General features: G+C 40.0%; 1 protein-coding gene across 23 annotated transcripts in view; it reads left to right on the top strand.

Annotated features, from left to right (window-relative positions):
• The window catches only part of Nrxn3 (neurexin 3), a 1,683,426-nt gene that overhangs the window by 550,245 nt on the left and 1,117,376 nt on the right, over positions 1-15,805 (top strand). For all 23 annotated transcript variants that reach the window (XR_004114172.1, XR_004114173.1, XM_031355959.1 and 20 more), the window contains 2 exons: positions 6,446-6,747; positions 12,440-12,601. Coding sequence is in view for 21 of the 23 variants with exons in the window: in XM_031355959.1 (XP_031211819.1) it covers positions 6,446-6,747; positions 12,440-12,601 (464 nt within the window). In the remaining 2 variants the exon portion in view is untranslated. The remainder of the gene's footprint in view (positions 1-6,445; positions 6,748-12,439; positions 12,602-15,805) is intronic.

A 15,805-nucleotide genomic window follows, 5' to 3' on the forward strand; every position in this document is an offset into this window, starting at 1 on the left:
TGGAGCCTTGATTTTCTCTTTGCATTTCAAACCCTCTATTTCAGGTCCTTTATTCCCTCCTGGCTGAGGTGAACCCCGTTGTTCATGAAACTGCAGGCAGTTTCAGGGTGTGGCTCTGCAGTTGGGTCTGTGTCATGTTTTGTTTGCCCTTAAGGAGACACAAGCAGTGATGACTTTCAACCTTAACCAGAAGTGCAGTCCTGTGAGCCTTCTGACCAACACCAGGATTTATCCTTGCTCAGATTTTAGTGGTATGTGCTGTTAGGTGATGCCCAGTAGACATCTGTCTAGCAAATGCTCATTTTGCAAATATAATCCAGACAGAAATCTAACAGATATTTGAGTGTTGTCTGTTAGGTTCCCAGCTCTGAAAGGCCTTTCAAGCGAAGCATTCTGGTTCTTAAGTTGGTTCTTTAGCATGCTGCATTGGAAAGGAAACAGAGTAACCCAAAAACCTGTGCTGCCTCCAGACTTGCTTGTTTCAGCCCAAGGCACCTTTCTGAATTGGGTGGATGTGAAGTCCTTCTCCATTCACATCCTGTCCCCCAGGATCAGTAAGAGGACTTGTAAATTTCTCAGTTCCTCTTACCCTGCATCTGTGTTTCCCCTGCTTTGGACTCCTTGATCAGGCACATTGAGGAGCAGTGGCCAGAGAAGCCGCTGTGATCTGTTAATTCCTAACTAGGGGAGCCGTTACTTCCTATTGTGGACACTGGGAGGAAGCCTTACATGATCTTTGCTGTTTGTGGAGTAGATGAAATGAGACTGAGGACCAGTCTGAGGCTCAGGCCAGCCCTTTGTCTAGTAGGGAGGGCAGCAACAGCCCATGTGTTTTTGTGCCTCATTAGTTCTGGGTGGGCCAAGCCAGGATGGGCAGCCAGGGTTATCTTTGCATCATTGCAGACTGAAGTACTGCAAGGCTGTACGTGGCCAATTTGAAGGACAAAGGATGGCATGATGTGCACAGTTTCATCTCCCAGGCTCATTAGGAGGAGGGCTGGCTCCAGGAGCTGTCTGGAGCACAGCAGGTGTTCAGCTCAGGGCCACTGGTTTTAGCCACGGGGGAGGGGGGACGGGGGGGCTGCATTTTAATAGGCTCTTTCAAGTGTCTTCCTTTTTTTCCACCAAAGAATTTAGAGAAAACCTCAGCTTCCTTCCCTGCTTCCCCATTTGGATTCCTCCTGCCTGGGTGGTCCTTCACCTGTCACTATTACAGATTTACCCCCTCTGGCAGGTTGAACTTCATCCTGCTGAAGTACCTCAAACAGTGTGTGCTCTGCACCTGTCCTGAGAATTTGAGGCACACTGAGGCTGTGGTGGAAGAGCAAAAGCCTTGGATTAAGAATCAATCCTAGTACTGTGGGGCTTGGAAGTACCACTTGCTACTGTCTTTGGATAATACATCCAAATTCCCACACCTCTATTTTCACACAGAGTTTCTACTCTACCTCATTGGTATAAATACATCAGATTGGTCTCATGGGCTGCAGAGAAAAGATGAGTAACAGTTAACATAGCATTTGGAAATATGTTGCATATGTAGAAAGCTGTAAGCAAAATACTCTAAAATACTCCAGTCTCTCTTTATTTGGTCCAGGTGTGTTTCTCATTTGAGTACCTCCTCAACAATACTATGCCATTTTCCTTAGAGGTTTCTGCTAGGGACATTTTATACCTTTATTCCTTCCCAGTAAAACATAAACTCCACTCCATGAATTCTATAGACCAATGGGCTGAGCCACTGTAGCCAACCCCTGGGAAAGGAGTTCAAGTGTGTTTTGTACAATTGTGCAATATTTTAACAGTAACAATTGAGCTCCTTTCATTCCTATCAGTAAAATATGCAATGGGCCAAACTTGGTATGCATATGTCTTGTAACCATAGAATTGTGGAGGCAGAGGTAGAAGGATCAGAAGTTCCTTCTGTCTGTGGCTACATTGTGAGTTGGAGGCTATCATGAGCCTATGTGTCAAAACTAAACCAAATCTTAAACAAATAATTATTCTGCAGTTCCCAATGATCTATCTATCTATCTATCTATCTATCTATCTATCTATCTATCTATCTATCTATCTATCTATAAGTGTATAGGTATGTGTGTGTGTGTGTGTGTGTGTGTATGTGAGTGTATATCTGTGTGTGTGTATCTTGATCTACAGACATAGTTGGGGTTATAATACATCAAGCCACAAAGCCACACTTCTTGTAGTTCATAGTAAGAAAGTCATACACTGCATATTTTAAATTACTTTGAAATTTCTCTGAGAGTTATTATTCTATGAATCACTAGTTGGAGGCTCTCTATTTTGGAATTGTGGAGAAGAGAGCAGAATAAATGCTTGTTAATGCTATGTATATTTCAGGACTTCGATTAGCAAGCTATTTGAAAGATCAGTGTCTCACGTATATGTTACATAAACTGATTTAAAACCTCCAGCTCTACATATCTAGATCCCATCTAGTGTTTAATCAATTGGACACTTACAAATAATGGCTAAATGATTTGCTGTCGTAAGGAGTTGAGCTCTGCTTTTCACACAGTGACAATAACATTTTTATTTTAATACTTACACCATGGATAGTAAACTTTGGCATGATATTACTTAGATGGATCTCAACAGCCCATTAGCTGTGTTAGTGCCTTCTCTCTTGCCAAGCCATAGCTGTATGCTGTGTTACATAATCCCCTGCATTCATTTTTCTCCACCTGTTTAGCCTGGATACGTACAAGGTGACTGCATTGTCTTTTCAACCCCATTCTCACTGTAAGCATCCTGTATAGAAAACGAATTTTGGGGCACTATTGCCTTTTTTTTTTTTTTTACCAACTGGAGAATTGAATCAACTCAGAAATATATTTTGTCCCTATCTGGTTCTGCCTTTTGATTATGTTGACTGTCAGCCTGGTATGGTTTTCAAGGTGATAAGAGTGTGCTGGAGTCTCAGCTACTGGAACAAATTAAGATAGGTCGGGGTTTTGGGAGAAAAATAATCTCCACTCTGAGGGTGTGCAACAGGATACTTTTCTAAAAGTCTTTCTCTGTCTCCTTCTTAGCCTTTATTTGCTTTGAGAGACTGGGGTATGCATTGGCAGGTCTCTCCTCTCAAAACTCAGGCAGAATAAATCCCAGGAATTACAACCAAAATACGTTTGCTGATCTAGAGTATGATTCTGAGAAGACCTTTCAACTGTCTATTGTTTTCACTGGACACCTGCTGAAATGAGATAGCTGGGTAGTTGAGTTATCATTTCTGATCACTTCCTCTGGCCCAGGGAAGAGGTGAACTGAACAAATTCACCATTAAGTGGAGAGTTCAGAAGGGGTGTGAGCTGCTTCAACAATCTCCATGAGATATGTGCCATGGAAGACAATTGGCTGTGTACAGTTTTCTGTGAAATATTAGCATAAATAAATGTCTGATTTGCATCAGCATGTTCTCTTTCACATGATTTCACATATTATTTATTTATTGTGGTATTCTCTTTTCTGTGGTAAAGCCTCCACTTGTTTTTCTTTTTATGACCTTCTACATTAAGAAAACAAACAAACAAACATTTCTTCTATTTTAATTATACTCTGAGTTCACAGTAGAATAGGAAGCATTTCTTTTGGTAAGCAGATGTGGCTAACCTTGGGAAGGGGTAGTTGATTGAGGCTCACTTTACTTAGTGTCAGTTTGACTTACAAGTCCACAGTTCCATGGAATCACTTACGACCTTAGAGAGGTTAGCTGGGAGCACTTGGCATATTCTGGATGATAATCACAGGGACAGATAAAGTCCAGAAATCTTTCAAATCCTGATTATACTGTGTCATCTTGGACACTCATTTATTCTTAGGTATCAACCTTTTTCATATAACATAAAGGCATTAAATCAGATAATCCCTATAATACTTTGCAATTTGAAAACTTATTATTTTGACAGATTTCTCCTCTAATTATATGAAAAATATTAAGCATAGTCTAGTACATTAAATAACATCCTTGCTTTTTTGTGTCAAAGTTGTCCCCTTTGAATGATCCTCCATGATTAATGTAAACTCTGCATTGTTCTCCTCACTCATTCATTCTAGCTCAGTGGTCACTGTGCATAGCTTAGGTTTTTACAGAAGAAATCCATTAGTTGGCCATGTGTAGTACAAAGGACCACCCAGCAGTTGTGCATGTCCCTCTCTATAGAGAAAGAGCTGAGTTATGACAACTACATCTGATTGTCTTCTGTTCTAGATCAGGGTGATTTCCAGGTCTGTTGTCTAGTTAATATTTTATCAAATATGTTCCTTCACAAATGAGAAGAAAGGTCATGATAATAGGCAGGGAAATAGAGATTGTTTTGAGTATATTCAGGAACAAACACATAGACAATGTCAATTTTCTGCTTCCTGACTTTTTGAGGCTATTTTTGAAAAAACTACACCAGACATAAATAATAAATACATGTCTGGATTATATATATATATATATATATATATATATATATATATATATATATATATATATATATATATATATATATATATATATATATATTTGCACACACATACACACACACACACACACACACACACACACACACATATATATATATATATAGGTAGATAGATACACATAAATGAGGGACACCCACATATATGTATATATACCTATATATATACACACACATACATAAATAGATGAACACATACATATCTGGATGGACATACACACACATATACATACACACACCACACTTATATATAGGTAGACACACAAATATCTGCTATAGTTTAGCTATAGGTAAGCAGGTACATCTGCTTCTTAGACTCAAGCAAACAGGTCTTATGGTCTCATCTAAGAATGTCCCTTCCTGATTGTAACTTAGCTTTACATACATATCCCCCAAATTGGAAAACAAGGCCAAGACAGGATTATAGTGCAATCTCTATTCATGTTCAAGACCACATTCCAGGCTTTGACACCTTGAAATTCCCTAGTCAAAGCCTGTTTGGGTAGATCTCCTCTGGAACCACTGTTTTCTAAGAGAGACACATGGTGCAGGTGTCTACACATCAGTAGACAATGCTTGCTGTGTCAGTCGGGGTATGCACTTGTATTAATCCTAGATACCTTGTAAAGTAAGACAGAGCTGAACAGAAGAGAACTGGGGAAGGTCATGGGTTAAGAACCAGGGGGGACGGGTGGTCTACTCTCCTTTCAGCACTGTTTCTCAAGGACTTAAACATATTTAATCTTGAGCCCAGATGTCCAGATAGGTAGAAAGGTATTTTCAAATAGGAGGGAGCTAATTTGATCAATTTGCAGTTTATTGGAGTCACAATTTTGCCACACATCACATAAATGTGCATGTGTGTTCTTGATAGGTAGACTTAGAATGTGTTATTTCATATGAGACTTGGTCAACTGCTATTTTAAAGCACTTAACTGATAAAAAAAATTTGTCAATAAGATACATTTAGATATATAGTTTCATTTTAAAGATTAGGGGCTACAAACTGAAGTTGGGGGATTCTTTTTTCCCTTGGCTAAACTACATTTCAACCTTATGAGCCAAAACTAAATCTACTTCAGCTCACATTCCTATCAACCATCTTAGTCTTACATGAATCACATTACCAAACTAAAACATACATTTTCTAACCACATGGCAATAAAATGAAATAGAACTCTTACTATGTTGAGAGAAAAAAAAACCCACTATGAATAGTTAAATTAATCATAACATTGTGTTATGATCACAACATTGTGAAAGCAGGAATTAAGACTACAAATGCTTGAGGGTTAAAGAAGTGAGGTTTCCTCTATATGCTACACAGGTGCTATGTGTGTAAGCTAAGTTTCAATCAGGAAGGGACACTCTCAGATAAGAGCATAAGACCTGTTTGCTTGAGTCTAATAGCTGGGTAGCTCCCAGACCAAAGCCTTACCATGTTTCATCCTATGCCCTTTCTGTCCCCTGGCTTGTCTTCTGTAGTCCAATCTTCTACTTAATAAGCCAGCCATGTAACTGTGGGGCTCCTGATTTTACCATAAAACCTCAGTTAGCTAGGTTTCTGATGGATGGAAATCAAAGCCAAATCTTTTAGGGTAATTGATTTTAAATTATTGTTTAATAAAAGGTAGGAAGAGCTAAGGAGTCCTTTGTTAGAAAGGACAGTTAATTATCTATTCAGAAGCAGATCTATTATAAGCATTTAAATACCATCGTTGGTGCACTGGGAGCCTGCCTTGAGCATTTTGAATGAATTTTCTACTCAGGCTTTTCTCCCTGAATGTTTAAAGGAAAGATTGCCATTCCTTTAAGTTGCCTTGTTGTCTACTGTTGTGTGCACACAAAATCTCTCTATAGTGAGCTCTTCTGTTTTCATCAGTTAAGTAGGAGCTGCTTGGAGTAGATTCTTGTTCATCAAGGTATAACTCCTTTGTCTTTTTCTTTACCTACAGCACGAGAGGAGAACGTGGCCACCTTCCGAGGCTCGGAGTATCTGTGCTATGACCTGTCCCAGAACCCTATCCAGAGCAGCAGCGACGAAATCACTCTTTCCTTTAAGACCTGGCAGCGCAATGGGCTCATCCTCCACACTGGCAAGTCGGCCGACTATGTTAACCTGGCTCTGAAGGATGGTGCGGTCTCCTTGGTCATTAACCTGGGGTCCGGGGCCTTTGAGGCCATTGTGGAGCCAGTGAATGGGAAATTCAACGACAACGCCTGGCATGATGTCAAAGTGACACGCAATCTTCGGCAGGTAATGGCCGGGGAACAGCGAGGCTGGAAGGCCCATCTTAGGCAGGCACTTTGTGGGGGCAGGAGACTGGTTAGGTTGCAAAGGCTAGGGATCTGGATGTAGATATGTCTGAGTATAACTTTCTCCAAATTTTTGCAATTTCAGAAGGAAAAATGATTAAACTCTTTTTCTCCTCAACCTTCAAATCCCCATTTGGACTTGTTATTTAAGGGGAAAAAAAATCAGTTGCATAGATAATAAAAATGATAAGTACTTTCATCCTTTTTATTCTGCTTTCCTTTTATCATTTTGTTAATTACTTTCAAATCTTATCATATTGTTGTTAAATTCAATTAGGGACAGTGTTTTGTTTCCACAGCTTGATGGATTGTCCTCATTCTTTGAGTATATGTTTTCCTTTTTTTAATTAAGTTAGTTATTGCCATGATGTCATCATTTTAATTCCCTCCAGGAAAAAAAATCTTGATTTTATTTCCCTCTCCTATTAATTTACCATCCCTCCCACCTTTGGTTATTTCTTTTTTTTTTTCTTCTCCCACTGTTATGTGAACCTCTAGTCTTAGAATTAATTAGCTGGGATCTCTCTGAACTCATGTTTCTCTGTTCCCTGATGCTGTGGTCCTGCCTCACTGCCCTTGTCTCTACCTCGGAGACTCTTCAGTTGCCTGGGAGGCCTGGCAAGTGGAAGCACCCAAATAAAAATGTCAACTTTGGAGCAGCTTTCCTGAGGCTGTGTGTGCTTGAGAACTCCCATCGCTTGTGGATTCTAAGCAGGCAACCCTGTCAGGTGACACCGCGTCCAGAAAGCCTGAGCCAAGCAAAGCTGTTTTCCATTTCATTACAAACAATGATAATAATCAAACTTTATCAGTGCACATCAGCAAAATAAAAGCGTTTCCCAGCAAAGCCAAGGTCTGCGCTGAGGTCGTCTTTTTCATGTGTCTATTTTCAGTTGGTATTTTTCTCTACTTGTAAATTTGTCACACAACCCAGTTGGACAGCCTTTCCATCCTTTATTAATCAGAAAACAGTATGCAAATTTCCAGAAAGTGCTTATCAAATTTTCTTCTGCAATATGATTGATTGGTGCCGTCTTGTGTAAACATGAAAGCATACGACATGACATGTGTTTGCATATGTTTTCTGTTTGATAAAAGTATGACTCCTAAGAAATGCTCAACAAATGGCGGCAAAGGCTGGCACACATTGGATCACATTATAGTCAAAACACTCATCTACACACTTAACTCTATCAAGGAAAAGCCAACTGATTGGAAGATCCCATTCTGTTTAGAGTGGAGTTGTCAAGTACCACTCCCCAACAGTCTGACCACATAGGAATTTGAATTCTGTGAGTCATTGATCTATGATTTCCCTTCAACGTCAAATACCTCTAATATCTAAGTGCGTTTGTTTATTTCCATTCGTTGCTACCCAGAGGAACTTCTGAGCCATCAGAGATTCCCAAACCACATTTCCATTTGCAGACACACACTTAATGTATCTGGGTTGTGAACTCCAAATCTAAAAGTGAATCACGACCTATTTCCACTTTTGATTGCCATGTCCAAAATAATACCTTCGGAGCCTCAGTCATCTGAGGGGACACTCCATGTTCTGGGTAGCATTATCAATTTGCTTCTCTTGCACCCTCCCCACACACTTCCTACTTTGCTCGTGAATGATTCTAAGTTGCTCACAAACCTCTCACTTTTGTTTCAACTGAAAACACTTTCCCAAGAGTATCTGGCCCCAGTTATGCCCTTTAAACTAGAGCAGATAAGTTAAATTATTATTCAAATATTGTTGTGATGTTTTGGTCAGGCACACTGTGAGAAAAATCACCCTGTAGAGTTTCTAATATATTCCAAGTTCGAAGGTCCAGCTTCTCTCTGTGACCTTGGACAAGTCACTTAACCTTCCTCCACCATAGCTTGCATTTGCAAACTCTGATTACATTACTCCCCAGCCATGTGTGCTGGCTAAATATGCAAAGTGCCTTCTGCTCCAGAAGGATTATGAGCTCATCCATGGTCTGGGTGCTAGATTCGATGTGATGTGCAAATGATTTACAAGCTGAGCAGTCAGTCCCAGAGGTGACTACTTCTGCCTGCTGCCAAGGATGCAGGGAAATGGAGCTTCCTATTCTAATTAAAGCTGTTGTTGAGTTCTTGGGATTTGGAGTATTTCTTAGCAGAGAGCATCTTGATCTCATTTAAAAAAAAAAAAAAAAACAGAAAAACATACCTGTATCACTTGAAATCTTAGAAGTCAAAATTCAGAGAAAGGTCGATTTTCACAAATAAAATCCATTTAATATTGACTAATTCAAGAGTATTATGTTACTCTTCTATGTTTAAAATATATTTAAAAAATTGAAGGCTCGATATATTTCAAATAAACTTTAAGTAGCCTCATAAATATTTGACAATAAGCTGATGACAACTCATCTACTTTTTGCTGGTAAAATCTAATGTTTTTGGTGGGGAAGGTTTATCCAAGAAAAATTGTCCTATGCCTGGGTTTCATAAGAGTATCTCTTACCAAATAGGGCAGAGCAATTGTTCCCTACCCTATGGCCACCAGTATATGATTCAGTCCTTATTCCAACTCAGAGCCAAGCCCAGGTATTTTACTGGGACTTCTGATTGAAACGTTTGGAAAATAGACAGCATGTAGTTGTTCTAAATTACACACACACACACATACACACACACACACACACACACACACAAGTGCCTGTGATCGCACAGGAAGGATTGCTTTTCATCTTGTTAGCCCCCAAGTTCAACTTTCTCATATCACCTGCTTCACCTCTGGGTACCACTCTTAGTAAAGCACCCAGAATACGGGGCAGGTGTCTCAGCCTTCTAGACTCTCAAAGGGTGTTGTTAATTTAGCATTTGAAAATCATCAGCAAGGAAGAGATTAATTGTAGAGAGGGCTTTTCCAATCATGTTTAAGCTACCATCCTTCATGCTATCCAATTCACAAGGTTGTTTCAAAGCTTAAAATATAATACTCCAGAGGAATTGGGGGGGATCTTGCCACCCATTCTGACAAAGTAAATAAATTAATAACTTTATTGGGTACTAAAAAATAAATTTTTGATGTATTATAAACTATAAGTTAAAGAAATATAAGAATGTTACCTCCTGCTCACAAATCCAGAGAAATCAATGGAGTCACAGGTTAGCTTGCTGAGATCTAGAATATACTGCATAATGGAGCCTTGCTGTGTGGGGTTCAGTGTGCTAGCTTTCAGTTCTTTTGAGAATGGTCCATTCATGTAGTTAGATTCAGATGTGAAAACATATGCTAACATACTATTAGTATGTAGTTACCTTTTTATCTACATATAAAGTGCTTTATTTGGGTGGAGGTCTTTTATTTCAGTACAGGGGATATGTATGTGTTTATTAGAGGGTGGGAAGGGAACCCTGGAAAGATTTGCTCAGAAGAACCCTGGGAAGTAAGTATGGTACTAATTCTAATGGGTGAGGTGTTGGTCTGAGTGGTATTTGGAAGGAAGGGGCAGTTGCCTTGACTGGTGGCTGAGTCCCCAAGCAAGAGTTTCCATAGAGTCCTGGTCTCATTGTCTCTCCCCACTCTCTTTCTGTGTTGGGTGCTTTTTTTTGAAAAACTAACACAAGATCACTCATACGATGCGTCATTTTACTAACCAACTAATGTACTAACACCCTAACAACTCATCTTTGGTTTTAGTTTTTATTTTTAATTAACAATCGTTCTGTTCACAATTTTTAATTTCCTTTCTTCCCCCTTCTCCGCAAAGCACTCAGGCATCGGACACGCTATGGTAAACAAACTACATTGTCTGGTAGATATCATTCTTATTGTCTTTTTTTGGGTTTGCCGTGTGTTGCTCCCCTTTTCCCTCCCGACCCTCCTTTTGTCCTCTTTAGACTTATTTCCTCTTCCTTTTCAATTATTTTGTTGATAAATTCAAAGCAAGACTTTTTCCTTTACAAAGAAAAACAGAAGGAGACGGAGCTGTCCTGAAAATTGTATTTATTCCAGTTTGTTGGGGACAGCTCTTGCTTTATCTCCAGCCTTCTTTTTATTTTTCCCCCAAAGTTATTTTTAAGGGAGTCTCTTCAATTAGTTATATTTTTATTTACCTATGTTGAAACCTCTAAATGACAGCCTAGAGGAAACAGAGATTTTTTAGTGAGGGCTTCCTTCCACTGTGTCTCCCCCTCCTTCTCTCTTCTGTTTTCTCTGTCTCCTCCCCAATCCTTAGTCCCTCTCTCTCTCTGTCCCTTTCTGTAGCTGTGGCTGCCACAGGTGATCTTGGGCAGGAAAAGATGCTGCTTCCTATAATCTTCCTCTCTCTTCTTTGACCTCATTCCCCACTGTGGCCAAAGGGAGTACCCACCAATTGTTTTCTTCATACACACTGCATGGCATGGTCCTGTCTCGTGGAACACCCATCAGCATCAGCATCTGTCCCCCATTTGCCTCTATGTTACTAACAACTGGCAACCAACCATAAATCCAGTTCCACTCTCTTCTTTCCCTCTACCCCAATCTCCATCCTCCTCTCATTTTTCATAATTTTGGGGGTTGGGTTTGGACTTTTTCTTTTCTTTTTTTCTTTCTTTCTTTCTTTTTTTCCAGTGAGGGAGATGGTAGGCAGGGGAAGCGTTAAACTCTAGTTTTGGGTGTTTTATCCCCTCCCCACTTCTACTTTATTTTTCCTTCAGTTTGTTCAATGCATGCATGTGTGGTGTGGATTTTGATTCTGTTGTTTTATCCTTTCCCCCACAGAACTACTTTTCTGCCCTGCCTTCTCTCTTGGCTCCAGATAATTTCTGCATGGGTGTGTCAGTGTGTGGTGTGTGCACGCTCTAAGGCTCCATCTTTTTCTCTCTGCCCTCTGCTTGTGGCTGGTGGGTGTCTGAGTGCTGATCCTCCTCTTTGGCATCATTATTATTATTAGTTTGGTTATTATTGCCTCAACATTCATTTCTTTTGTTTAAAGTTTTTTGGTTTTTTTTTTTTTTTTTGAGTTTGGGTCATTTCTTCTGTTGGTGGTGGTGGTAGGTAAGGGAGGGTAGGGCTTGGTACCTGGGGTAATCCACAGCATGTATCATTCTGGACACTTTAGAACAGAGACCCTTCTCCTTCCTTACCCTGAATGCATGTTTGTTAGTGTGGTGTGAACCATAAAAGTAACAAATAAAAAAAAAGAAAAGAAAAGAAAAAAAGGGGGAAAAAAAAACCACTAACAACCAAAGACCAACCCCTAACATATACCATTGTCGAATGTCTCCTTTGATGTTTTTCATTACTACCATAAATAACAACTATAAGAAAAAAAACCCAATCATTTTTAGCAGTGAACTGAGACAAGTGATATCATCTGAAGGTGGTTCCATTTTCTAGCCTGACTCAGTGAAGTATGTAGTGGGTGGAAGAAGGTACTCAGCTTAGTCATACTAACACACTGTCCCATTAACTATGAGAGAAGACTGTAGGCTTGGGACATAGGAAGGCAGACCAGAAAATGGAATTTGGCTGCACCTATCAAAGTCAACACAAATTAGATAGAATACCTCACCAAAAATCTTAATGGAACTGAAACCACAAGTAGGGGAAGCCATTGAGTTTTAATAGGATTGTAAGGTCATTGCTGGGATTTTCTTTTGTCCCTTTGTCCCACTACCAGGTGACAATCTCTGTGGATGGCATCCTAACCACAACGGGCTACACTCAAGAGGACTACACCATGCTGGGCTCTGATGACTTCTTCTATGTTGGTGGAAGCCCAAGTACTGCAGACTTGCCTGGCTCACCAGTGAGCAACAACTTCATGGGCTGCCTTAAAGAGGTAAAGTTTAGTACTTCCATTGAATGAATGATGGTATGGGTACTTAAGGAAAAAAAAAACAGAGAGAGAGAGAGGGAGAGAGAGAGACAGAGACAGAGAGAGAGAAAGACAGAGACAGAAAGAGACACACACAGAGAGAGACAGAGAGACAGAGAGAGAGGCAGAGACAGAGAGTCCGAGAGAGAGAGACAGAGAGACAGAGAGAGAGAAAGAGACAGAGACACATATACACACACACACACAGAGACAGACAGAAACAGAGAGACAGAGAGAGATACAGACAGAGACAGAGAGACAGAGACAGACAGAGACAAAGACAGAGAGATATAGAGAGATACAGAGATACAGAGAGAGACAAAGAGAGACAGACACAGAGAGAGAGACAGAGACAGAGAGACAGAGACACACAGAGAGAAAGACAGAGACAGAAAGAGACACACAGAGAGAGAGAGACAGATACAGAGAAGAGAGACAGAGAGAAAGACAGAGACAGAAAGAGACACAGACAGAGACACAGAGAGACACACAGAGAGAGACAGAGACAGAGAGATCTAGACCAATGGCTGTGCATAGCCTCTGATCTCTGACTGAAATAAAATGTTATAGGAACAAGATTTGAACTTTAAAGGGCCCATTCTTTGTTGAGTGGCCTTGGGTTTGCTACTTAATTATCCTATTTTCTCCTCTAACTAATGAAGACATGTATCACTTAGCTGTTCAATGTAAGTGAAACATTCATTGCAGATGATTTCACAAGGAACTAGACATACATGAAGGTTGATTTGTGCTTTTTACCCAGCAAGGAGGGGAGCTGTGGTTAAGCCACAGAGTTTGTGTGCCTTGTCTAAAATATAGCACGTGTTATTTTATTGTTATTAGATGTGGCAGCCTCAAGACGTTTTCTTTCTCACTGTTCAAGGATAGGCAAAAATTTCAGTGTGTAACATCCATGCTCAGAAAAATGGACTTGCTTTTCTCTCTTTGTTTTCTTTCCCTTAAAGCTAGTCCCTGTAGCTATGAGAAGGCAGCAGGGCTTGGCAGTCACTCATGTATCACCCTAGTAGCTGATGTGTTGAGACTCTGTCTGAGAGTGGGGGAGCTTTAGTCAAGTGTAAGTTCAACCTCTAAGGTCAATTGTTGAGGCAAAAAGAATCAGACTTGATTTGTTTGAGTTTTTTCACCACACTGTGTCACAGAAGCATTACGCTGTACATGCTTTCTTTAAACTAAGCTAAGCTGGACTGCTTGAGATATCCATACCATTTCCTTAGGGAAATGCCTGGAGAAGTTAATAGCGTTCCTTCTTCTAGATAAAAATGTCTTGTGACATCTTGTGATCATCCTCCTGGGGCATATATTTTATTCTTGCCATAGTTATTTGGAGTTTATTTCACAACAAACATGCAGTAGATGATATTGAACAGGGTCTCATCAGTGGCAACAGATGATCAACAGGAATTGCCCCTACTATAACTGGCATGCAGTAGGGTCACAGAAAAGTTGTATTGAATGAACTTATTTATCAAGCAACCATGATGTATCTTTAAATGTGCTCTTTATAAGTGATGGTCTCCATGCTCAAAGACTTTGTAGCCTGGGAAGGGAAATGAGATCAGTAAGTGAATAATTACAGCATAGGACCATGTGTTCAGTGCCACAGACTAAATGCCCTGATTGAACAGAGGAAACAGATACATAGTAGATGAGAGTCAGTTTTAGAGAAGAAGTGACATTTGAACCAAGCCTTGGTTGCAATAAACTATGTGTGAGTTAAGAGGAAAGGTGGAGAGAAAAGACATGATAAAGGAAGAGAACTTACAATTGTATTGTTCTTAAGTCTGAAGGACAAATGGAAAGGAGAATCCAAAAACTGCTGTCCTCTCTCTGATGGTTGTCCCCCACACCTCTGCTGGCTTGGGGGCACCACCGTTGTTTCTGAAGAAATTATGGTAGGCACACAGTGCAGTACCTGTTCCTTGTGATTTACTCATATTTGAATAGAATCAGGGCACATATTTGTAACCATTATGTATTTTCCACCTGAATAATAACATGAAAGCTTGCATTTATTTACAGTGCTTTTGGCCTTTGTTCAGGCTTGATCCTCAACTAGCTGTTAATTTATATTAACTCGTTTATACTATTCTATGTCTGCCATGTGGCTGGTTATTTGTCTCAGTTTCATAAGTTAGATGTTCCTCAAGTCTGGGTAACAAATATCCTGTGCCTCTCTCTTTCCCAGAGTTCCCCTTTCTGTCCAGAAGTTCCACCTTACTATTCTGCATTTTGTTATAGAACATAGACATTTTATTTTAACCAGTCAGAAGGTGCCTTAGGCAGGCAAGGAAGGACAGAGACACATCTTCATACAGTGTACCAAAGCATTACTCCAACGCAGCCTCTTCAGTGTCTTATGAACCCTGAAAGACTCTAAAACCCTGCTAGATTCAGGCTGGTTTGAATTGTGCTCTCATCAGAAAATGATCGCAACATTCCCAGCACCAAGGACTTGGCTCAGGAATGTATCAAGAACTGCTTAACATGGCACAGTCCTTCAATTTTTTCTGTGGAGCAACCACCCTGAGCATGGAGTTTCCTGGAGGGGACTTAAGGTTACACATTCCCTATGCACAGTTATGCTAGATCATTTGTTTATTACATATTTTGAGGCAAAGGACCAGTTTCCCAACTGAAATATTTTTTATCTATTAATAAGGAAGATTATTTCTTGACATTTATAAAGATAGCATGATACCCATGATAATTTATTTATAGAAAGTTAGATTTAAAAATATGCACGTACATGCACACACACATACATACATACATATATACAAAGAGTGGGGGAGGGATGGAGAGAGGGGGTAGTTATGGAAACTAGGTAAAAAACAGGAAGTCCCTCAGAAGTCTGTCAAATGTTGTTAAAGTAGCTCACAACTTTGTGGGGCTTGCATAAAGACCTACTTTGACCCCCTAGATAGAACTCACATATAAGATGAAAACTTGGGGTTGCAATTTAAACCTTTAATTCCAGTGCTGAGGAGGCCAACACAGGAGGCTACTCAAAACTTGCTAGCCAGATAATAAAGCCAAATATGTGAAATCCAGGGTCAGGGAGAGACCCCTATCACTAAAACCAAGATGGACAGTGACTGAGAAAATAACCCAAATCAATTTCACACACACCCACACCACACACACACA

Source organism: Mastomys coucha, unplaced genomic scaffold, assembly GCF_008632895.1.
Source record: "Mastomys coucha isolate ucsf_1 unplaced genomic scaffold, UCSF_Mcou_1 pScaffold6, whole genome shotgun sequence".
Taxonomy (NCBI): Eukaryota; Metazoa; Chordata; class Mammalia; order Rodentia; family Muridae; genus Mastomys; species Mastomys coucha.